The sequence below is a fragment of the Diabrotica undecimpunctata genome, chromosome 6, assembly GCF_040954645.1.
Source record: "Diabrotica undecimpunctata isolate CICGRU chromosome 6, icDiaUnde3, whole genome shotgun sequence".
In the NCBI taxonomy this organism is placed as follows: domain Eukaryota; kingdom Metazoa; phylum Arthropoda; class Insecta; order Coleoptera; family Chrysomelidae; genus Diabrotica; species Diabrotica undecimpunctata.
The window spans coordinates 28,826,592-28,852,275 of NC_092808.1; the positions used below are offsets into that span (position 1 = coordinate 28,826,592).

A 25,684-nucleotide genomic window follows, 5' to 3' on the forward strand; every position below is an offset into this window, starting at 1 on the left:
AAGGAAGAAGAGGTAAAGGAAGCATTAGGGAAATTAAAGAATAGAAAATCACCACGAGAGGACAGAATACCGAACTCCTTAAGTACGGAGGACCAGATCTGACCAAACAACTATTAAAACTAATCCAAAAAATAATAGAACAAAACAGAATTCCTCAAGAATGGAGATCAAGATATCCTAATACCTCTCTTCAAAAAGTTTCAGGTCGGGAAGATCATGCACCGACGCTATATTCAAAATGAGGCAAGTGCATGAAAAATCATTAGATTTTTCCCAAGAGAGATACCACTAGGAATAATCAAAACGATCGAAAATATTTACCAAAACAACACAATAAAAGTGAAAGTGGAAGAAGAACTAACCGACTACATTGAAGTTAGCAATAGGATGAGTCCTGGAGATTCCCTGAGTCCTCTATTGTTCAAGCTGATGATGGATGAAATAATAAATAATAAAAAAAGTACTAAAAAAGGATATCAAATGGGAGAAAAACAATTTAAAATAATCTGCTATGCAGACGACGCAATACTACCCTCTCAAAGTGAATATGATTTATAACGTATGCTGCACCAATTTAATATAACTGCCAGAAAATTTAACATGTTAATTTCCCCAAAAAAGAGAAAATGCATGGTTACAACAGCAAATTTACTAAGATATAATTTGGAACTAGAAGATCAAATAATAGAACAAGTGAGTGATGGAGTTTAAATATCTAGGCATCAAATTATCTAGCTACGGAAAGCTCGAACCTGAAGTGGAAGCTCAAGTGAATAGAGTAAACAGAGCCGCAGGCTGCATGAATGAAACAGTATAGTGAAACAAAAATATCAGGAAAGAAATGAAAGGCCGAATTTACAAAACAATTATCAGGCCAATAATGACATACGCGGCAGAAACACGATCTGACACAGAGAGGACAAAAAGGATGTTAGAAACAGCAGAAATGAAACACTTAGAAAAATTGATGGCAAGACACTATGGGATAGAGCAAGAAGTACAAATATACGACGTAGATGCAAGGTGGAGAACATCAAGAACTGGTTAAGAAGTAGAAGAGAAGAATGGAATGATCATATAAGCCGAATTACAACAATTAGAATAGTAAAGAAGGCAAGAGACGGTTCCCCAATAGAAAGACGATCAGTAGAAAGACCAGTAGAGAGCAACTTGCTGTAGTTATAGCCAACCTTCAGTAATGGAGAAGGCACCTTAAGAAGAAGACGGAAGACCACGAAAACGATGGAACGACAACTTACTGGAGACACATTGAAAAACAGACAGTCGTGTCAACATAAACAGAAGAAGAAGATTTCCACTTTCGTTTTTATTAGTTCGTTCATCTCGTTTCTTTGCCCTCTGATTTATCTTTGTTTTCCGTAGAAGCGTGTTCTATTTGTTTTGAGAAGCTCTCCCAGTCTTCCCTTTTTATTTTTCCAATTAAAGTATTTGTTTCATTTTGGATTCTTCAAAGTGGTTGTATGCCTGTTGTGTTTGTTGTGCTCTGTATTGTAAAAAGGAATAAAGTTTTCTGTTTCATGTTGGTGTTTAAGTTAAGTACAAGTTAAGGTGGTATACTAAACTAAGATAGTTAAACTAAGAACGCTAAAGAGTGCCACTTGGTATTCTGTTACTTAAGTTCTTGTTAGTTAGGGTGTCATATATGATACACTAAGCAACGATCGTTTTATCGTGACTTACAACGTTTAAAGCGTTACCTTCAGAACCTTAGTAGAATTTTTTAGGTCTGTTAATATGTAGTTTAGTTGCAGGCGAAAGCAAAATACATTTTAAAATTATTTGTCGTTGTGATTGTATGTTGAGAGTTTGTCTTTGTTTTGACTACGTATTGAAATGTGTTCTAATAAAAGGTAGGTTATTATTTTACCAGTACATATTACTTTTATATCTGTGTAAAAATTTAGTTCATGTGATAAGTTGATAACATTTACGCATGTAATTAGATTATTAGAGCATTAGATATACCCAGTATTTATAAAGTTTGCATTTTTGTCGAAGTAATTTATATGGCACGCTAGTCTTTTACGGCACGCAATTATTAAATCTACAGAAATATTTTAATTTTTTGTTATAGATTGACAGTCCAAGAGATTGCATATCTCATTAAGCCAGAACAATTTTGGGACGACTTTAACAATGAAACATTTAATCGAGTTTATATAGAACCTTCGGAAAACCAAGAAGAATCAGACGAAGATTCCTGAGATGAATCTGGTGATGGACTACACAATTTATCAGGCAAGCAACTTACCCTACCGTGGTAAAAACAAAAAGATGAGCAACTGAAGACATGCAAAGGAAAAAGGAAGACGACACGTGGAGAATCAGTAGAAACTATGAGATTATTAAATTGAATGAAGGGCATGATATTTCAAGATTTATAAAAAGTCACAGGCCGTCATGGATGGGACATGTGCAGTGATAAAAATATATAAAAGCAAAAAAGAAAATGTCAAAAAACGTGGATGGTGGAATCCGACCTGAAAACTATGGGCGTAAGACAATAAAGGTGAAGGGCACAAGAGAATACAACGAGTCAGATAGGTAAAATATAATAAAACTGTAATATGTATTACAACTGTAATACAACAATGTAATACAACAAATAGCAACAAAAGAAGAAAAATCGTTAGAGCAAGTGAAATGACTGAGAAATGATAGAAAAAGTAGAAAAAGGAGATTTTGGAACATAAATCATGTTAAAAGATATAAGGATTTAACAATAATACAAAACAAGAAGTAAGTTTTACTTATAGAAGAGTATTATATTGTGTGTTGTTAACTGAATTCAATTTTATGATGTGTAAATTTTAAAGCTGGATATTTATCGTTAAGTTTTAATCTTCATTTAATAATAACATATTTTTAAAATTCAGATAAGATTTAAAAAAATTATGACTGATAAATTATTATTTTTATTACTTATACCGCCATTTTATTTTACTTGATGAAAATGGAACAAAAATTGTTAAAAATCCATCAAACCGTAAGCGACGAATATTTTTCTTTCCCAAAATAACAGGATCATTCTCTAAGCTCATTAGCCTCAAAGCTGGTGAACGCCGTTTAATTTCCACTCCTATAGTCCATTTGTTCTTGTTTTAATTAACCGGTTTAAAACTAAAGCAAGAATTTAGTTTTATACCGTCTGCGATTTTCATTATTCCTTTTTTACAATTTTTTTTTTTGTAAAAAACTACTGTACTTTTTGATAATACTACAACACAGATAAATTATGTGTTATCAAAACACAGGCAGAGGCAATCAAAATAAGAAAAACTTAAAATGGGGTGACACTGACAACATAAATGAAAGATAAGTAACTGTACCTATACAGAGTGGCCCAAAAGTATGGAAACGGACAATTATCTCGTAAATTGCTAGTGATAATTGTACACAATTTGAGGTACACCACATTTTGGGATAGGAAAATTCCATATTTGATATTTGCAACGTTGCCAGATTTGCCGTTTACCTTATATTATTAGTAACTTTGGTTTTTCAAATTTATCACCCTATATATTTAGTCATTATTGGAATCTCCTATTCAATATGAGTTCAACCATATGTAACACTTATAATTTTATGTAGTCTGGAATGCCTTAAATACATAAAACAAAATTCTGGCAACGCCTAATTGTCTCAATAAATTTTTTAATACTATTTTTAACTACATGAAAACGTAACAATTGATAGAACATTAAGTGTTCAAAATGTGTTCCATTTATGAGTTGACAGTACCCTAATCGATGGTACCACATGGAATGCGTCTACCACATTTCTCCATGATTGTCTAGAAAGTATTCGAGATTCATCGATAATTCGTTGCCTTAGCTCTGCAAGACTTACTGGTTTAGTTTTTTAAACTGAATTATTTAAGTATCCCCAATAAAAATAATCTTTAGGATTGAAATCAGGTGAACGTAGAGACCATTCAATTTTACCTCGTCTACCAATCCATCGTCCGGGAAATATCTCATCTAAATAACGCCGAACATTTACACCAAAATGATCTGGAGCTCCATCTTGCTGAAACTATATATGATTCAAATTGGCCATAAACAAGTTTCCCAGTGTAGGTACAATTTCATTTCTAAGTAATATTTCGTAACTATCTGACGTTAAATTTCCTTCGATAAAAAGTAGCCTAATTAACTGAGTACCTACTAAACCTGACCATACATTTAATTTTTGTGGTCTTTGAGTATGGTTTTCACGCATCCAGTGTAGATTTACGTCACTCCAGTAATTTAAATTGTGTCGATTTACACTTGCACACAGTGTAAAGGTTGCTTCATGGGAAAAACATATTCGGTTAACGAAATTTTCATCATTTTCAATTTTATCCATCATTACCCCAGTAAACTCCAATCTACGATCGAAGTCATCTTCATTTAATTTTGGCAATAAGTTAATTTTGTATGGTTTAAATTTATTCTTACGTACTACACGTAAGACTGAAGAACGACCTACATCATGTACTTGTACAACCCTGCGTGAGGATGTATGTGGATCTTCAACAAAACTTTGCATTATATTTAAAGTTTTGTTGTATATTCAACTCTACCTGATCGGTATCTTTTTTTTACTTCTTCAGATTTCTCAAATCGCTTTACAGTTTTTTGTACTGTCGCCTTATGAATAGGAGAACGGTTTGGGAAAGTATCATTGAACAAGTTGGCTACTTTACAATAAGATCTTTTTCTGTCACCGTACCCTCACATTATTAGAATAGTAATTTGTTCTTTTTCATTAAGAGCCATTTTAGAGAAGCAATTTATCTTGCAGAACTTTTCGAAACACAACTACTGTCAGTTTTAGTTAATAATGTAAATATTGAACAAATGTCAAAATCACAGCATTCTACATTTAATTATTAAAATTTATTAACATCTACATATTTTGCACTGTTTTATGTATTTAAGACCTTTCAGACTACATAAGATACTAAGTGTTACGTATGGTTGAACTCGTATTGAATAGTAGATTCCAATAATGATTGAATATAAAGAGTGATGAATTTGAAAAATTAAAGTTACTAATAATATAAGAGAAACGGTAAATCTGGCAACATTGCAAATATCAAATATGAAATCTCCGTATCCCAAAATGTGGTGTAGCAATTTATGAGATAATTGGTCGATTCCAGACTTTTGGGCCACTCTGTATAATAGGCAACAATAAAGATTTGCGAAAGAACAAACCGACTTTATGTTGAAGTATTGACCTAAAAAACTATTAATGAAAAAGCTAAAATATACTCGGCTGCAAAAATTCGATCCATAACATATTTTCCATTTATTGTGAGTTTTAAATCTATTGTGGATATTTATTATATGGCATATATAAATTTAGAGAAACCGTCGTATAAGTACAATTATTCATTTCTATACTTTGTTTTTACTTTTTTATGGCATTTCTTATAAACACTGAGAATTTCTTATAAACACTGGGAATTTATGAATCGATGAGCGGCGGCAAGAAATTTATTTGTTATTGTACTGATTGTCTATCCTTTTGACTGTCATGTACATGTTTTCTTTCACTTATCTTAAGCTCTTTTTTACATGCTTCGAGATCAATTTCCCTGAACACTTGTTAGTCGTTGGTTGCTCCTGCTACATCATCTGCATTATTGAAAGGGCTACCAGAAAACAACTTTTTTGGTGGTTGCGCCCCATATTATTTCTTATTTAAGATCTGCTCATTTTGGAGTGGGAGTAAAACGGCTCGTCTGATTGTAACGTATGAGATCTCGTTGAAAAGAGGATAGCTCAAATAGTAAATATTGAAGGTTTAGCGGTTAAAGGGTGGATATCCAAAGGGCTATGACGGCTTGTTGAAAAGCGGAGAAGACTACAGGTACAATGATATAGAAAGTAGATCAATATCTATTCGTGACCTGTTCTAGACCTTTTCAAAGCTGATCAAAACCTGTTCTAGACCTGTTCAAAGTTGATCAGTTCCTGAACAGGTCCTGATCAGCTTTAAACAGGTCTCGAACAGATATTAATCTACTTTCTATGTCATTGTACCTCTAGTCTTCTCCGATTTGGCCGCTAAATGCATAAGGCACCCATGGATATACTCCCCCTAACCTCCATTCTCAGATGAGCCGTTTTACCCCCACTCCAAAATGAGCAGAATAAACCTTAGCTTTTTTTGACGTTTTTAATAAAAAATAACGTGGGGCGCATCCACCAAAAAGACCGTTATCTCCTAGCCCCTTTACTACTGCAGAAGTTTGTATTGATTTGTTATTTATTTGGCCGGTTACATTGGATTTTCTTATGACCGTCTCAAGATCTAGGTTAAACAGCATATTTAATAGTGCGTCTTCCTGTCTCACTCATCAAAAGCTTGTTTAAAGTCTATAGTCATATTCATAAGCTTTCTATAATTGTTCTTAGTATGAATATATTCTTTCTTTCTTATATATTGACTATATAAGGCCTACTGTCCATTCCTTCGGCTTTCTTTCCATGTATTTATAATTTTGTGTTTTTGTGTTAATAGTCCGTCCTTGTCTTTGAATAACGTCAGTCTTGGCCCAAATGACTGTGCTTTCTTTTATTCTTCTTTGTAGAATTTTTTAGAATTTTCGTGACAGCTACAAAAAAAGTATGATGCGAAGTTTAAGTATTCTTTTCAGCTTTGTTGTCCCATTTTTAGGACACTTTTGTTACTTTGTTATGCGGAAGTTTTTTTAAGAACCAGCGCCATATCATTTTATTGCACCCCAAAATACTGAACACCAGTGTGGCCAAACAGTCATCATACATTAATGTTAGACTCGCCGTTGAATTAAACTATGCGGCAAATATCTTGTACTATTAGATTAATATCAGCAGCTTCCTGTCTGGTCTGATATTATCCCACCAGAAACAAGACCGCTCGCGGCACTAAAACCACAATATGGAAGGTGTCCAAACAACCCAAAGCTGCTTATAAATGCCTACATTAAAGAGCTAACAAGTGACCGACAGCCAAAATTTAAATCCAGAAGACCACCGGTAAGAACCGCAATTCAAATGATGAACTTCCAAATTAAGCAGCATTGAAACCCCAAGTGGAGCAATCAAGAAATGGGAAATTTCAACCTAGTTGAAAATCCTACTACAAAATTGAAAGGATTTAATCTCCTCACAGACAATGGTGCAACCTAAACAGAATTAGAACTGATCAAGGAATAAGCAACAAAAACACGCTAATTCAATGGAAAGCAAGACACAATCCTCTTAGTATGATAAATGCGGGGCTAGCGAACAAACAACAAATCGTCCACCATTTAGTCTTAGAATATCCACACACCTATATCAGCGGTTAATTAGAACATATCCATGTCCTAACCCCGGAAACAGTCCAGTGGCTCCCAGAAACTGGGCTTAGACTATAATAAAGAAATCTTACGTTAAGTAATACAAGTTTTTGTGTTTTTTTTCAAAGTAGATAAAAGTATGTTTAAAGTTATATATTTACGCTTTTTAGATAAATTTTAATTGCTAAACCTGAATTTCTTTTTTCGTAGCAACTTCTAACTACGATATATCTTATCTTCTCTTTATTTATTTCTAATTTTATACCAGTATAATGAGTATGACATAATTTTACACCTAATTTTACACTAGTATATCAAGTGCATGACAAAACAAATAGATTAGAAATAGTATGAAATCGGCAAAAATGTATTTTTAAAATAATTTAATAGATTATGACTCAATAGTAAGGGTCTTCGAAGTAGCGATCTATAAGTTAAATTTTTTTCAGTAAAAAATATTAGTCAAAATACCTCAGAATAAATGGACAACTTACAGAACCTATAGAAATAGGAATAAGATAAGGGGACTCATTGGGCCCCATGCTCTTTAATTTAATCATAGATGAAATCATCAAAAGCGCTAAAAAAGAAAGAGGATACAGAATGGGAAACAAAGAAATAAAAATACTCTGTTACGCAGACGACGCAATATTGATAGCCCAAGATGAAGATAGTCTGCAAAGACTGGTCCACAGATTTAACATAAGAGCAAAAGAATTTGATATGATAATCTTATCTCAGAAAACTAAAAACCATAGTAGTCAGCAAAGAATCAACCAGATGTAAAATAAAAATTGATGGCATCAGTATTAAACAAGTAATCACAATAAAATACCTGGGATACTAAAATACAAGTGAGAGATCAAGTGCAAAAATCAAATAGACTGGCAAGATGCCTTAATAACACTGTATGGCGAAACAGACACATTAACACTGAGATGAAGTCAAGAATTTATAAAGCCAGTGTAAGACCAATAATGACATATGCATCAGAAACATAACCCGACACAGCCACAACGCAAAGGCTACAGGAAACGGCAGAGATTAGAGTACTTAAAAGAATTACAGGAAATACGCTGAGAGATCGAAAGAGAAGTAAAGACATTAGGAGAAAATGTAACATACAATGTATAAATGAATGGACACAAAATAGAAAAAAAAAAGAATAAAATGACCACATAAACAGGATGGAAGAGATCTGCGTCGTCAAAATAGCAAGAGATAAGTCCTCAATCGGCAAAAGAAGTATCGCACGACTCCGCAAAATATGGAGTGACAACCTCCCATAGAGGTATTAATCCGCTAATGAACAAGCAGAATTGCTTATAAAGAGGAAAAAGAAGAAGAAAAATATCTCTAAGAAAGTCTCAAGGAAACGATATTGCCATTGATACATTATGATCATCTCTGGAGCATAAATATAAGTATGTATGTTGAAGACTGCACCACAATATAAAAAATTTACAGGAAAAACAAATTAGATAAAACAATAATATAAAAAAGTGGAGTAGCGAAAGAACGAGGAGGAAGCAGAGCTTAAATACTAATAGAGAAAACACTTTTTTAGCAAGCTTAATGATGTAATCGGGAAATCATGTATTTTAACTATGAAATTATGACATTTAGATATAGGAAACATTACATGAAAATAATCAGTATTTCTTAATGAATTCAAAAGGTAAAAAATATAGAGGGTGTTCTGTTTGAACTAAGAAAGATCATTAGATTTCCAGAAAACCCGAAGATCTGACAACAATGTAACTACCACCATAATATAGGCTACATCACAAGAAATTCTCTAAATAACTTCTACTAAATTACAAAACAAGTTGATACTTTATTATGTTAAAGTTAAAAAAGGGAAAACTACAAAATGTGTAACACGGAACAATGTGAGATCAGCCCACATATTTCTACACATCTTGACGTGATTCATATAAATAAAACTTATTAAATTACTTGGGAAATCACATCTTGACCTCCTGACTTATCTGTACTGTAGTTTATAAAATAAGCAGGTTTCCAAAACATTACTCAATAATGGATTGATAAGTGTGTGTTATATTTAACAAAAATTTTCTTAATTTAGGTTCAATTACAATAACAGAAGTTCTTTCTTATACACTGCTTAAAAAATATGGAAACATGCTTGTTTATTCTTTTATAATTTTTTCTATATTTGACTAAAAAAGTGGAATAACAAATGTGGGGAAACAAAGAAAAAAAGGAGAAAAATATAAGTTTAAAAATACTAAAACGTACGAAAAAACCCATTAACGAATATAGAAGTTTAAATAAAATAGTAAACAGTAAAATGGACCAAATATTTAGGAGAACTGTACACGGTAGTTACTATTTACTTGAAGAAGAAAACAGAAAAAATTAAGATGAATCAAACTTAGAAACGGAAAAAAAATCACAAAAGAGAAAATAGGGAATAACATATGTAATTAAAAAAAATAAAAGCCGTAGGACCCGATGGAATACCCAATAAATAAAATATGGAGAAGAAACGCTGATCGAAAACAGAGAAGCTTTTTCAAGAAATAATCTAGAACCAGGGTGTACCCGATCAGGGGAGAACGACTATAACAATATCAATACACAAGAGGGAAAACAGGAAAACTCCTACCAATTACCTTGCTGAACAAAACTCTCAAACTTTTAACAAGAATACCTGCCAATAAAATAAATAAGAAATGCCCAATTAGTGCACTGAAGAACAAGGCTTTCGACAAAATAGTTCTACAATAGATGCCATACTCACAGCCATAATATAGTCGAGAAAGCATTGGAATATAATAAATCTGTTTATACGTGCTTTATAGATTTGATTAAAGCTTTTAACTGTGTCAGATTGGAACAAAACCAAAATACAAGTTGAGAATGAACTAAAGAGGGAAGTAGAAATTAACTCGGGAAGCCGTCAAAGTGATAGCTTGAGTCCATTATTTTTTAATTTATAGAAGAGGTTCTAAACAAAATCATAGAAGAGGTTCAAAAGACAAGACAAATATATAAGATAAGAGAAAAACAAATAAAAATTCTTTACTATGCAGATGTCGCAATCTTAATCTCCGATAATGAGGATAACCTACAACTCATGGCACAAACATTCAACACAGTGGTGAAGAAGCATGAAGATATCAACAGCTAAGACCAAATCCCTGATAACAAGGAAATTCAGAATATGCAAAAGTCTTGAGATTCGAATATCTTTGAGTAAAACTATCTAAACTCTGATTCACCAGTAGATTTTAGCGTTGGCTCTTATGAACAATGATAATTAAATGGAAGAAAACGCTGCAGCGTTGCTGGTTAATCGTCGGCCTCAACTTGGCAGAGCCGGCTTCGAACTTAATACTCACTTACACACAAAGCACTTGCAATTTTGCACTAACATTCACTGATTTGCCCTAATGACTGTTCCAGAAAATATTCGGACGTCGTCGTAATATAGTGCTCAACAATTGATAAGGATCATAATTATGATTTCAAATATTTTAAAAGTTTGTTGAGATCCTAGTATGATGACTTGAATAGAATAAATGAAAATAGACGACTTTAATATTCAACTTTTTGCTGACCCTAGTAAAAAATGGCCATAATGACAAAATTACATTACACGAACATTTGCCTAAATTTTCCAAAAGTACTCTATATCGACTATTGCGAGAGATGGGGTTTGTTTATGAAAAAAGAGGAAAGAAAGCAGTAATGATGGAACGTCCTAACATAATAAATTGGAGGCATAAATTTCTTAAAAAAATACAGAATTATCGAAATCAAGGATAGAATATTTTCTATTTGGATGAAAGTTGGGTAAATATCGGGCATACAGTAAATAAGGTATGGATGGATTCAACCATAACCAGTTATAAGGATGCATTTTTAAAAGGCTTGACTTCTGGTCTAAATGATCCAAAACAAAGAGGTCCGAGATTTGTCTTGTTACATGTTGGATCTGATAGAGGATTTCTACCAAATTCAGAATGTGTATTTTTAGCAAAAAAAGATTCAGGCGACTACCACGACGAAATGAACGGCGAGTCTTTCGAAGACTGATTTGAAAATAAACTAATCGCAAACCTCCCAAAAGAAGAAAAAAATGTGGTAGTAATGGGTAATGCCCCATATCATTCATGCAAACAAAATTTCCCAAGAAGCTCCTGGAACAAGCAACAAATTCAAGAATGGTTACGAGAGAAGGATATATTTTATGAAGAAGATTATTTAAAGTCAGAACTATTGGATGTAGCAAACAGTTATGCAGATATATACGACAAGTACTACGATTGCTTCCTTATCACTGTGAGCTTAATCCAATAGAGATAGTTTGGAGCCAAGTTAAACATTACGTTGCAGCCCGAAACACTGACTTTAAAAAATATCGTGTGCGACAACTCATCCATGTTTGCCAATGTCTCTGCTGAACAGTGACAAAATTATATACAGCATGTCATCACAATTAAAAAAGAAATGCGGATCCTTACTGATTTAAAAATAAGCCAATCTAACTTAAATTCGATTGAAAAAACCATCTTTCCTCAATTGCTAAAAAAAATGCCAAATGGATGATTTGCGAGAAGAGTAAGCTCTGAAATTGATACTGCATTATTAAAAAAGTTACTTAATACTGAACATAGTCAATCAGTTCAATTTGAAGAATTTTGATCAGCATCAGTACGGATGTGAAAACGAGGATTTAGAAGAAGAAATAGAGAAATAGAAGAATAGACAAATGACGATGAAAATTTAGCAAAAGAAATGGAAAAATAACAGTGATGATGATAATGAGGAGAAGGTAGATGAACATGAAGAAGAGCAGGTAGAATTAATTGAAAATATCGAGTCTGATGAAAATATCGAAATATCGAGGTAGATGGAAATAATCTAAAGATTGGTATTTTAATGGTGGTCCAATTTCTTTCAAAAAAACTGTTGAACATTTTATTGGCATTATAGTAGAAATAAGTGACGACGATGCATACTACACCGTAAATTTTTTAAGAAAAAATAAAAATGATTTTGTATATCCAAATATATTATTAAGACATTAGAAAAATATAAAAAACCTTTCAAAAGTAGACGAAGATATTTTTCTTTTAAAGAAAATTTAAGCTTTTTTCAGTTACAATTTTTCTTGCATTTTTTTAAATAAAAACTCTGAAAAATAGAGCTTTTTTTTAATAGCTTTTATAAAAAAATAAAATTCAAAACGTACATCGTGGACAAAGCAATCAAATCAAAACGCGTGTCGTGTGCAAATTTTGCCTTACAATGAAAACTAAAATTTGCTAAGCAAAGTAGGCCATGTATACGGTACTATAACCTAATTAGACCGCTTTTTATTGAAAGAAATTTAACAAGCGATAATTATGAAATGCTACTTAGAAACTAAATTGTACCTCCATGAAATCACATCTCATTTCAATGAGATGGTTTCAGCCAGATGGAGCTCCACCTGATTTTGGTGTAAATGTTCGGTGTTATTTGCATCAGACATTTTCCAGACGATAGATTGGCAGATTAGATAGTTTTGAATGGCCTCCTCGTTCACCCGATTTGAATCCTAAAGAATATTTTTATTGGGGGTGCTTGAAAAGTAAAATTTATAAAAGTAAGTGTTGCAGAGCTAAGGCAAAGAATTATCGATTAATCCATATTTTTTCTGAAGAAATATGGAGAATTGTAATAGACGCATTCTAACATCGTTTAAGATAATGTCAAATTAATAACGGAGGAAATTCTGAACACTTAATTAGGTAGATATTCTTTCTTTCTTTCTTTCTCCCCTTCCTTTTACCCTAACAGGGTGTCGGATTTGGGCTAGCTATTTTAATTTCCATTTACCCACCTCTTCCATTCTTTTCTGTTTTCTGCCATTATTTTCAATTCCTCGAGTGATTTTTATTTAAGTTTTCCCGCCTCTACTACTTGCTGTATCCATTTTTTTCTTGGTCTGCCTCTTTTTCTTTTTCCGATGTTTTTTGCTTCATAAATTTTTCTTGTTATTCTATTGGATTGCATCCTCATCAGATGCCCATACGAGTTCATTTGTCTCTTTGCTATTTTGTTCATTATCGGTTCCTGGTTGGCCATTCTCCTAATAGTCTCGTTGCTTAATCTATCCCATTTTGTCGTTCCAACTATCCTTCTTAGATGTCTCATCTCCATTGAGTTTATCCTGCTCTTATGTTTTTCCAGAATTGTACTGTCACTATTGTGTTATATATTTTTATTCTTGTTTCTCGTGCAAGTTCTCTTTTTCCCATTATTGGGGCTAACGCATAATATAACTTGTTTGATTTCTTTGCTCTATTTGTTATTTCCCAGTCTATTTTTCCATCATTAGTTATTATACTTCCCAGGTATTCGTAAGTTGTTACTATTTCCAATTCTGAGTTTTTACATTTTATCTTTATTTGATTGTCTTCCTTATCTCCTTTGCCGCTGATTATCATTATCTTACTTTTTTCCTTGTTTATCTCCATTTTAAGTTCTTCTATTTGTTCTACCCATATATCCATTAGTTTCTGCATTTTATTCTCGGAATCTGCTATTAGTACTATGTCGTCTGCATACATTAAGGACTCTATTGTTACCGGTTGTAATCTGCGGTAATCTATTATTGTCTGTAGTTGATTAGTTCTGACTCTAGTGTTTCTTATTAATTCGTTCATTACTATTATGAATAGCAAAGGTCCGAGACTATCTCCTTGTTTAATACCTCTCTTCCAATTAAATGCTTCCGATCTTTCCCCTGTTATTTGTACCCTTCCTTTTACCTCTTTGTAAGTACTTTCTATAATTTTTATCAATGCATTAGGTACGTTAATTTTCCTCAAGCATTTCCGTATAATATGTCTTTCTATCGTGTCAAATGCTGCTCTTAGGTCTAAGAATGCTAATACTAGTTTTTTCCCCGTATCTATGCTTCTTTCTATTAGGTTTCTAATGATATATATGTTGTCATTTGTCTGTCTTCCCGGTCTAAATGCCATTTGTTCTTCTCCCAATACCATTTCTACTTCTTGTCTCAGTCTCTTCTCTATTATTTTCGCATATATTTTAAAGCACACCGATGGCAGACATATTGCCCTATAGTTGTCGCAGTTTACATCGTTGGCACGATGATATTGTTCTGTCAGTCTTTAGGGATTGTTTGTTTTTCCCACGCCTCTTTATATATTTTCCATAGCCAGTTTATTCCTTCTTCTCCCATGTATTTTACCATTTCCGGTTCAATTTCATCATCTCCACCTGCCTTGCCTATTTTTATATTTGATAATCCTTCTATTACTTCTCCAATTAGGTAGATATTCATTAACGAATGTAGTAAACTTTGAATTGTTATGTTCAAATTTAGTTGTACATTGTTTGAATCAAAAACATTATTGAGACGATTAGGCGTTTCTAGGCATTTGTTTCATCTTTCCTGAGAAGATGTTTCTAACTACATAAAATCCGAAGTATGTATAGTATACGGTTGAACTGGTATTAAAGTCGACATTTCAATAAAGGTACAATATACTGGGTGTATTTAAAAATCAAAGCGATTAATGATATCTGAAAAATTTTAAAAATCTGGCAACGTTACAAATATAAAATTTCAAATATTCATATTGCGAAATCGTCCCTATTTTTCTGTAATTCGGACCATTTATTAAAGAGACAATTAGATGTTTTCAGAGTTTGGTCCACTTTATATTGTATACTTGGAATAATATGACAACAAAGACTACAGTTACTTAGGAATGAAACTCTTAGAAGAAGCAATTAACCACTGTAATAAGGATACTATTTCGTTACTTATTGGTATAGTATGGAGTAAGATACCGTAATGCCGTGAAATCTACTAAAACTTATCCTGGAGCTGATATCGGTTTGGATCAGAATCCAGTAGTATCTGTGATAGAAGCTAGACCAAAGAAAATAAGAAAAACCATCATCCCAGCGTTAGACTTAAGCCAGCTGAAAAGTGAACATCTACGACAAGCAGTGCAAGAAGAAATAAACACCAGCCTCAGAATAGCAGAAAGTCAAATCCGCACAACAGACAACATAGATGAAAAACTTAAGTATATAAACACTACAATAAGAACTACGAGAAAGAAACACCTAACCAGATCTGCAAAGAAACACAAGGTATGGATGACACCAGACATACTAGAACTAATGGATGAAAGACGTAAAATGAAGAATAATGCACAAAAATACAGAGAGGTTGAAAGAACATAAAGCAAAGAATAAAGAAGGCCAAAGAATTATGGATTGAAGAAAATTGTGTAGAAATGGAAAACTATGAAAGACAATATGACACATTCAATGTACATAAAAAAGTAAAAGAAATTACAGGAACTCAAAGAAGACATCAAATAAGTTTGCTTAAGAACAAAGACGGAAAGATTGTTATAGATTTAACAGAAAAAATTAATAGATGGAGTGAATACATAAGAGAAATGTTTGAGCAGAACAGAAATAACATTGTTTAGGTAAATGGTGAAACGGGAGCTGAAATCCTAAAATGTGAAGTAGAAGCGGCACTTAGAAATTCCAAAACTGGAAAGGCAAATGGACCTGATGAGGTTTCTACTGAATTGCTAAAGCTCTTGAATGATGACTCAATAGGTATAATATTGCAGTTATTTAGCACAATATACAAAACTGGTATTATACCTCAAGAGTGGCTGTTGTCTACATTCGTTACACTGCCAAAGAAATCCAATGCAAAAGAATGTTCAGAACATCGAATGAGCCATCTACTAAAGATATTTCTAAAAGTCATCCACAACCGAGTTCATCAAAAGTTGGATTCAGATATTAGTGATACACAGATGGGGTTCAGAAAGGAATTAGGTACTCGAGAAGCTCTCTTTGGTTTGAATGTTCTTACACGAAGATGCATAGACGTTAATCAGGAAGTACATGCATGTTTTATCGATTTTGAAAAAGCGTTTGACAGAGTACGCCATGATAAGCTAAAAGACATTCTTGAAAGAAAGGACATAGATAATAAAGATCTGCGAATAATTCTCTATCTATATTGGAATCAGAAAGCTAACATCAAAATAGAAAATGAGATATGAGAAGCAATAGAAATACGTAGAGGAGTACGACAGGGATGCATTTTGTCACCGCTGCTATTTAATGTTTATAGTGAAAGCATCTGCCAGGAAACCCTTTTGCAAGCAAACGAAGGAATCGTAATCAATGGAGGGGTTGTAAATAATATTCAATACGCAAACGACAAGTACTTGGGTACTTCAATAAACGAAACTGGAGACCAAAACAATGAAATAAAAAGACGTATCGAAATTGCCAGGTCCACTTTCATAAAGATGAGGAAATTCTTCTGCAACAGAGATATAAGCATCCCTCTCTGATTAAGAATGCTACGGGGCTACGTATTTAACACGCTATGATACGGTGTAGAGGCCTGGACTCTCAAGCAGAACAATATAAAAAATATTGAAAGTTTCGAGATGTGGTGCTACCGTCGAATATTGAAGATTAGTTGGGTTGAAAGAGTTACAAATTTTGAAGTAATGCGAAGGATAGGAAAAGACCCAGAGATTTTGTCAACGATCAAACGAAGAAAACTCGAATATCTGGGTCACTTGATGAGAGGACGTAAAGACGCATTACTTCAAGATATAATGCAAGGAAAAATAGAAGGAAAACGGAATCCAGGCCGTAGAAGAATGCCAAGGCTGCGTAATTTGAGAGAGTGGTTTGGCTGTACCACTAATGAACTCTTTAGATCAGCTGTAACCAAGGTCAGGATGGCCTTGATGATTTCCAATCTCCGATAGGAGTGGCACAAGAAGAAGAAGAGTGGAATAGAAATATCATTATAAAAATAAGACAAGAATTTAAAGGGAAGTTAGTCAGGAATTCGTATAGCCCAGAGATATACCCATTAAAAACTTAACAAAAATGCTAGAAGCCTCTGCAATAGACTATTAAAGAAGAGCAACCATAAATTCAAGAATAAAAAAAGTGATGTTTAAAAATGAAAAAACACCGGAATAAGAGAAATGTTGCAAGTAATGCCCAGAATATTATGACCTGAATTAGTGGACAAGAAGGATCATGAAATAAGGTTAAAAATTGGACAAAAGAAAACAAGGACGTAGACGTGGAGAATAAAAAAATACATTAAAATTGCAAATCAGGAGTAAAAAAAAACTTTTTTCCGCTATGGACTCGTTAAAGTAGTAGCGTTGATTGAATATCCGAATATTCAATCGGATATTCAATCAACGGTAGAAGTGAATGTATTTTATATTTTTACTCAATAATCATACTAATAATATACTAAACAGTTATATATTTTTACTGCCTTACCAGTATAATTTTATATTTTAATAGTACATAAAATTTTAATTTTTCAATATATTTATAAAATTGCTAACCTGATACGGTTGGATTTGCCTGAAGAAACTTCTGAATAGACATTCTGACCGTTAGTCTTGTAGCTCTTTCTTCGGGGTTTTCGAAATAGGAGAATATCATCGCGCCGCTGCACAAGAAAAAAACGTAGAAAAATAGGTAAAATGAAAACAAATAGGTAGATTTGCACATTCCCAAAATCTTCAAACCCTGATATTCTGTGGTTACAGTGGGGCGTGAGATAGGAATGAGCACTTCCTTTTCCTTTTCGATTAAAGGAGTAAGGGTTATAGAGCCGTAATGTTTGTAATCCATTTTTCGGAGATTTAAAATGTTAAAAAGTTTATTATTTACACTCTATATAAATAATTAAAGGTTTGTGTTATAAATATTCACTGGGATGTGAGAAATGTTTATTTCTTAACTCGAAAACGTAAACGAAATATTGTATAGTCCGTTCTTTCATTTTGAAAATTTTGGTTAAAACGATCACAAACTGTTTATCACTTCATTACCCCGCATGAACAACACTCGTTGCTGTTAACAACTACGGAGAGTATGGCCCAGTCTTGGCTTTATATTGTTCTTATCGTTTTGTTAATAGTAGATTACAGAAATTTGTTTTTAGTCGGTCACTTAAAGGTTAAATACCTGGTTAAAAGAACACAAAGTATTGATAAACTTTTATGTCAACAGATGCAGACTGAAGATTATAGTTATGTTAAGGCCGTTTTTGATAATAACTTAATATCAAAACAATATTAGTAATAATTAGAATATGCACACATCGGAAAAGTTTGAATATATTTTTATAAACAAATTTATTTGTAAAATCGTAGACTAATTTTCGAAACTAAATTCAGAATTTCGCTTTCATCTGTGCCTTCTAAGAATTGTAAGGCAAAACAGACGTTGATAAAGATGTTAAGAGAGACATGGGGAATCTAAAAATTGCATTCCACAACATATCTCATCAACTAAGCAAAATTCTTAGCGAATTGGTTTCTAGTACTCGTACAGAGATCAAATCTTAACTGTCTTTTCCTTTTTAAATTTATTTGTTTTGTAATTTATTTATACTAATAACAATCATTTTTTACTATGAGAAGGTGATGAATATTAGACCAAGGCGGATCTGTTTTGAGGTGGATGTGAGAGATGGCATTCGGATTTTTGCAGAAAAAGTGGTGTGATAACTGTAGTAAAAATAATTGACTTACCCTTTCTCTCAAATAGGTCGTAAACATTATTATTTAAAAATTACTCAATATATGGATTTTTTCTACTTTCACTGATTATAACTTTAAAACAATTTATTTTGCGGCAAAGTCGTAATAAAATAAAAGAGCGAAAATTAAATTTTCTGTACAGCTGGTTAAAAATGTTTTAATTTTAATATTGTTCTGAAGCTATTTTCTTGTGGCATTTTAAAGTAATTACTATTTAAATGGGAATAAGCCACAATTAAAGGTTGAAATACGTTTATTGACGTTTGTTTTAATTTTAGTTTTAGTTATTACTAGACTTCGGCAAATATGCAAATAAAAATGTAGAAAATATGCGCATAAATATGCACGTGTTTACCCGAAAATATGCAAATATTTTACAAAATATGCATACAAATAAATAAAAAAATCGTAAAATAGTAACAATTTTATTTAAAAAAAAAAAGTGTATATAACTAAATATTTCCTACTATTCATTAAGATTTACATTTATTTTAAGTAACTACATCATTTTTAAGTATGAATAAACTTATTTAGAATTATGGTAACAATAAATGACCAAGTGGTGTTCAAAATTTTCTAACAAAAACTTGTGGCTTCTGTCTGAGTACATATATTTATATATGGAAAAACTTCGTTCAACATCAACTGATGTAACGGGAGCATTTTTCAAACTAACCAAAACATTTGGTTCTAAATTAATTGTTTCCGAAATATTTCCAGCTAGAACACTGACTACTTCAGAAAGAATATGGTAACCTTTATTTTTTTCCATAGTAGCTTCAAATTTTTTTAAAATATCTTTTCCAATATTACCTCTAACGTTCCGACAACATGACGCAAATTCTTTTATTAATGCTGTACTTTCGAACAATGACAGTTTTGGTGATTCTGAGTAATTGTTTTTTGAACAAAACTAAAATTTGATTTTATAAATGAAAATTCTTGTTGAAGCAAGTTACTCTGAAAAGTTTGTTTAGAATCCAAAAGAGATTGGAAACTTTCATCTGTTAACGTATCAATTATGTTCTTTATTTTAACAAAATGATCTGCATGAAAATTAGCTGCTTCTAACCATGTTCCCCACCGCGTTAAAATAGGTTGTGGTGGAAGAGGAATGTTAGGTAGCATTTCTTTATAAAGTTGAATTCTTATAGGAGATTTAAGAAATACTTTTTTGACACTGGATATCATGGTATTTACAAGAGGAAACTTTTTTCGTATTTCCTCTGCAACTCTGTTTAATCCATGCGCTACACAAGTAACATGTATTAAATCTGGGAAAAATATTTTTAGATTTTGTCCTGCTTTCACCATATAAGGAGCAGCATCCGATAAAATAAGCAGTAATTTATTAGAAGGAATAGTTGTCGGAAGAAAAAAAGTTGCTAATGTTTCTTGTATAAAACGCGAAATTATTAAAGCATTTGTTTTCTCAAGTTGCTGACATGAAATAAGATGAGATTTTGGTAAGGTATCTTCTTTAAGAACACCAATCAATAAATGAGCAATATACTTTCCTGAGGAATCAGTGGTTTCGTCTACAGATATGTAAAAATAATTATCTGCAATTTCTTCCTTAATATTAATTAACACCGACGAGTATAGCCCGTTCACATTATTTCTTCTTAGAGACCGATCACTTGGAACATTAAGTTTGCAATATTTTTTTAGAAACGAACTAAAATTTACATTTGCTAATTTTGAAAGCGGTATGTTTGCAGACACTAATGCGCGACACAAGTCTTCATTAAAAGTTTCTTGCTCATCTAATTTTTTTGAAGTAGATTGGAAACATTTAGCCATTGAAGTTTGATGTTTTCCTCCTATTTTTCCTTTTTTTGCAATGTGTGAAGCAGTTCTCACATGTTGGTCTATCTGAAATTTCTTCTCACATGCTATCTATAAATAAAAATAAAAACCTTTATTTTAACCCAACCTTTAAAATATAAAAATATACAAGGTGTTTTTGGTTAATCAAATAACTGGTTTGGAAAAAAACTCGCTAAGTGTTTTAAATGCAGTATTAATCCACAAATTAGTTTTTGTTACTAACCATTAGTACATCATATAACTTATTTTAAAATTCAACAAAAGTTTTTTTTTTGTTAATTCAATTACAATAAAAATAATTGTGTTTTAGAATAGCTGACTTCATAAAAAAAAGTAAAGGTGAAAAATTTTTCTAAATACACACCATTGTATTGTACCATGGACAATTTTTTCTCACTAAAGGAAGCTATTTTTCATTTAAAAACAACCTACGAGTACTAAATTTCAAGTAAATACGTTTATTGGTTTTAAAGTTATTGTTGTTATTAACTAAAAGAATTTAATTTTTTTTAATTTTAACACCCTGTATCTCGAAAAGTAAATAAGTTTGACCCCTCATTAACTATATCGTTTTGTTAAATTTTTCGAGAAGTATCTACAGTCAAACGTTGTAAGTGTCATTTGGAAACACCCTGTATGTATGAAATATTAGATATTTAATAGAAAATATTAGATACTTACAATTTTGCCACAGACTGAACAGTAGATTTTTCCCATATCCATAGACAGCTCTTTATAAGGTTTAATCCAAGTTGAAGCACTGGTTGTTTTAGGCATTATAAAATCACAATCTTCCTTTTTGTTACGCACAACGAGTGTTTACGCTTTGAATATCAAAACAAAAATGATTTACAAATCTGAGCATCAAATTAGAAATGTTTAGGTACCTAATTCAATAAACTGGGAGATTTTGGAAAATTCCTAAATTAGGAACAAAACTATTAGCCGTTTACCTGCTGTTAAGATACAATAAATTGTAGATAGATTTGGGGATTAGATCATAAAATGCAAATGAGCGAACCCTTAGCGATTATCCAATAACTGAATGCCTCAGTGACCGAGACTTTCTAAGAATGTTGAGGGCTACTTAAATTGATCTTCTTTGAAATTGTAAATGTTTTGTACCTGTAGAGATTAGGTACTTAGATCATTTCTTGATTAAAATGACTACAAAATTTTATACAAGAATTGAAATAAATTGGTATGTTTAAAAATTTTCAAATACAGTATAAAAATCTGAACTTTTATGCACTTTATGCAAACTTTTATACAAATATGCCAAAATATGAAATATTTGCATAAAATATGCACAATATGCAAAATATGCAATATGCATATTTGCCGAAGTCTAGTTATTATCCTTGGTGCAAAATAGCAATAAATACATCAGTGTTTTTCAACCACTTGGGACCTTCATAATTCGTCAAGTAAATTTTTATACCGTACTTAAAAAGCCAACCAAGTGTAAATACTAAATACAAAATTCCAATGGAATATAAATAAAACGGACTGGTCTGTTTTCTCTTCTATCACTGACAATTTCATGGAATTCGATAATAATTTAAGTTACCAACAATTTTGAAAAAAATTAAACTAATATTGTAAAATATGTATACCGGAGAAAAGAACAGGGACTAGTCCACGATTTAGAAAAACTTGGTGTAATGACAATTGTAAAAAGGTTATTCAAAAACAATTTACTTTATGCAAGTTTAAGTTACAGTCCAATATACAAAATTATATAAATTATAATAAATGTGTAGCAGAAACCAAAAAAGTTATATTAAAGAGTAAGCGTAATGCACGGAAAATTTTTTGTGAAACTTTAAACAAAAATACACCAATAAAAAATATGTGGAATCAAGTCAAACGTTTACAAAACATCTTTAAACCACAAATAAATCCAGTGACCGAAGGAGAATGGGTTGAGGAGTTTTTGAGAAAACTATGTCCAGATAATATATTTTCTCTAATCATCCACTCATATGATCATCATCATCATATGAAAAAACTCTAATCATCCACTTTCAGTACCATTTAGTTTATACGAATTAGAAATAAGTCTTAAAAACAAGAAAAACATTTCTCCGGGAATAGATAATATAGGTACATTATATTATGTTGGCAAATTTACATCAAAAATGAAAAGAAAGACTATTAAAAATTTTTAATCAAATATGGCAATCAGAAGATATTCCAGATAGTCTGATTCGGTGTATTTACTAAATTATGTATTTTTACAAGAAAACGAAAAGAGATACCCAACTACATCTTAATAAACAATGTCTCCTATCCAGTGGAAAGTTATGTTAAATATTTGGGTATTACTCTTGATGGACAGCTTCTCTGGAAAGAACATATAGTCTACTACTACTACTATCGGTTCACAGCGTTCTCCGACGCCTTTCGACTCCTAACCGCCATTCTTCTCTATTTAACCATAGGCCTGGAGGGATTTATCTTTCCTCTAGTTCTTTTTCAATTTCCTCTCTCCAGCTTCTTCTCGGCCTTCCTATTTTTCTTCTTCCTTGTGGTGTCTACGTCAAAATCTGTTTCGGAATACTGTCATCTGGCATTCTCTGTACATGGCCGTACCATATTAACTGTTTTGTTTTTATGTCAGGCGAACAAACAACTCATATACAACAACATACTTAAAAGTGTAATCACATATGGCAGTGAAGTTTGGCCAATGAAACAAAGAACAGAGAAACTGTTACTAGCAACAGAAATGGACTTCTGGAGAAGAGCAGCAGGCAAATCAAGAAGAGATCGGATACCAAATGAGAGAATACGAGAAATGATGGGAGTCAAGCATACAATAGTTGATGACATAAGAACATATAGACAATATAGTTAAAAAAAACAGAAAAGAGAATAAATCTTCTTCGATTCGTGGCACACTTACGATGGGGAGCAGATCCAAATATTTCTTTGTTATTATTTAAAAATAATTTAAGAGCTATAATCGACTATGAATCAATATTATACAGTGACGCATCACAGTGTCATTTAATCAAAATAGACAAAATCGTTAATAAATGCCGTCGATTTGTATAGGAGCCCTAAGAATTACACCCATTAGTAACCTACAAGTCGAATGCTGTGAAATTCCAATTGATTTTAGGCCAAATAAAACTTGGCATCAGACTTTTAGTTAGATTGTACGAGAAAAAGTTAAGTTTAATATCCAAAATACACCAGCTGTTCTTAGACTTAACAGAAAAATATTGGATGAAAAAGAAAACTCTAAAAATAGTAGATTTCTATTCAAAAATGACAATATATAATAAACAACTATATAAATATGACATAAACCCAAATTACAATATTGTCTTTAATACTCTGCAACAAGTTCAGTTATACTTCTTGAGGGACTACAGCAATTTACCTCTATCTTTAAGAAAATTAATGTTTATATCTGACAGTTCACAATTGTTCAAAGATTGTTATATGCTATATACAGATGCATCCAAAAGTATCGAAGGTGTGGGATGTGCATACTGGAATAACAATAATAAAAACAGTAAAATGTTTAAACTCAATTCCATCATGAGTATATACACAGCTGAATTAATAGCGATAGTGGAAGCACTAAAATATTTATCTAATATAAATCATTCAAAGTTTATAATTTATAGTGACAGCAAAATTTCTAAAAGTAAAATTAGTGCCATAAATTCTAAATCAAAAGTAAATTACATTTAATTATATATAATAAATAAAATTAAAGAACTTCAGCAACAAGGCAAAACTGTTAAGTTAGCATGGATTAAAAGCCACTGTGGCACAACTGGAAATGAAATAGTATGTGTGTGTGGTTGGGATATTGACTGCGAAACCTATGGTTTCATTCGCCTAATCACGTTTGACTTTAATTCTTGACAATGGATTAAAATAAAATCTATTAATATTTAATATTTTCATTATTAATATTTTAAAAACAATATAACTACGGCAAAATTCTACATTATACAATTGGTGAACTTACAAAACTCATATCTATATATATTTTATTTTATTACAATTTTATACAATGTTGTATACAATTTCCTAGTAGTAGGTATCCAGTCTCGATTCCATGCATCCAGTGCCCAGAGGTTATGTTTCTCCAGTATTATCCAGATCCGCAAGCAGTGGTTTTTTTATTTATTTATTTTTTTTATATATATATTTTTTTTATTTATTTATTTTTTTCATTTTTTTTTTTTATTTTTTTTTTATTAATTTTTTATTTTCAATATTTTTTGTGTATCTTTTTTTTATTAATATTGTTTATTCCAGATTTAGCCATACGGCTCACACTCCCTCTAAGGGGAAAATTCACTCATCCCAGATACCTACGGTATCAAAAGGATTGAGCTCTGGTGGGACTCTTTCCATGTTATCGAGTCCTAGGTGACTTGGTATGTCGGTGTATCTCCCAAAAATTTTCGTACGCATCTGGACGTCGAAAGTAACACAGCTTTCTGCATAATCTTATATAGATGTTCATTTAGACCCAGCTTTTTTATGTTTTCTAGGAGGCTCTTCGGGATGACTCCAGTGGTAGAAAGAATAATAGGTATCGTCTGGGTACTTTCCATTCTCCATTGTCTCCTGATTTGTATTTCTAGATCTCTGTACTTGGCGATCTTTTCGTTGTATTTAACACGTAAATTATTGGTGTTGGGTATCGCCACATCAATAAGTGTTGTTTGCTTAGTAATTTTATTAACTAGTATGAGATCGGGTCTATTATGGGCCACTGGTTGGTCTGTAAGCACAGTGCGGTCCCAGTATAACTTGTAGTTGTCATTTTCAAGCATTCTATCAGGGACGTATTGATAATAAGGAAGATGGTCGGTTTGGAGAAGTCCCAGTTTGTCAGCTAGTTCTTGGTGGATAATCT

General features: G+C 32.0%; 1 protein-coding gene across 3 annotated transcripts in view; it reads right to left on the minus strand.

The window, feature by feature from the left end:
- Nucleotides 1-25,684, minus strand: part of LOC140443331 (potassium channel subfamily K member 1-like) — a 210,356-nt gene that overhangs the window by 46,886 nt on the left and 137,786 nt on the right. Inside the window, exon 1 of one of the 3 annotated variants that reach the window (XM_072534526.1) lies at nucleotides 17,758-18,283. The exons of the other annotated variants lie outside the window; for them this stretch is intronic. Coding sequence (XP_072390627.1) covers nucleotides 17,758-18,049 — 292 coding nt within the window. The 5' untranslated portion in view covers nucleotides 18,050-18,283. Of the gene's footprint in view, nucleotides 1-17,757; nucleotides 18,284-25,684 lie in introns of those variants that run through there. 3 annotated transcript variants of the gene reach the window in all.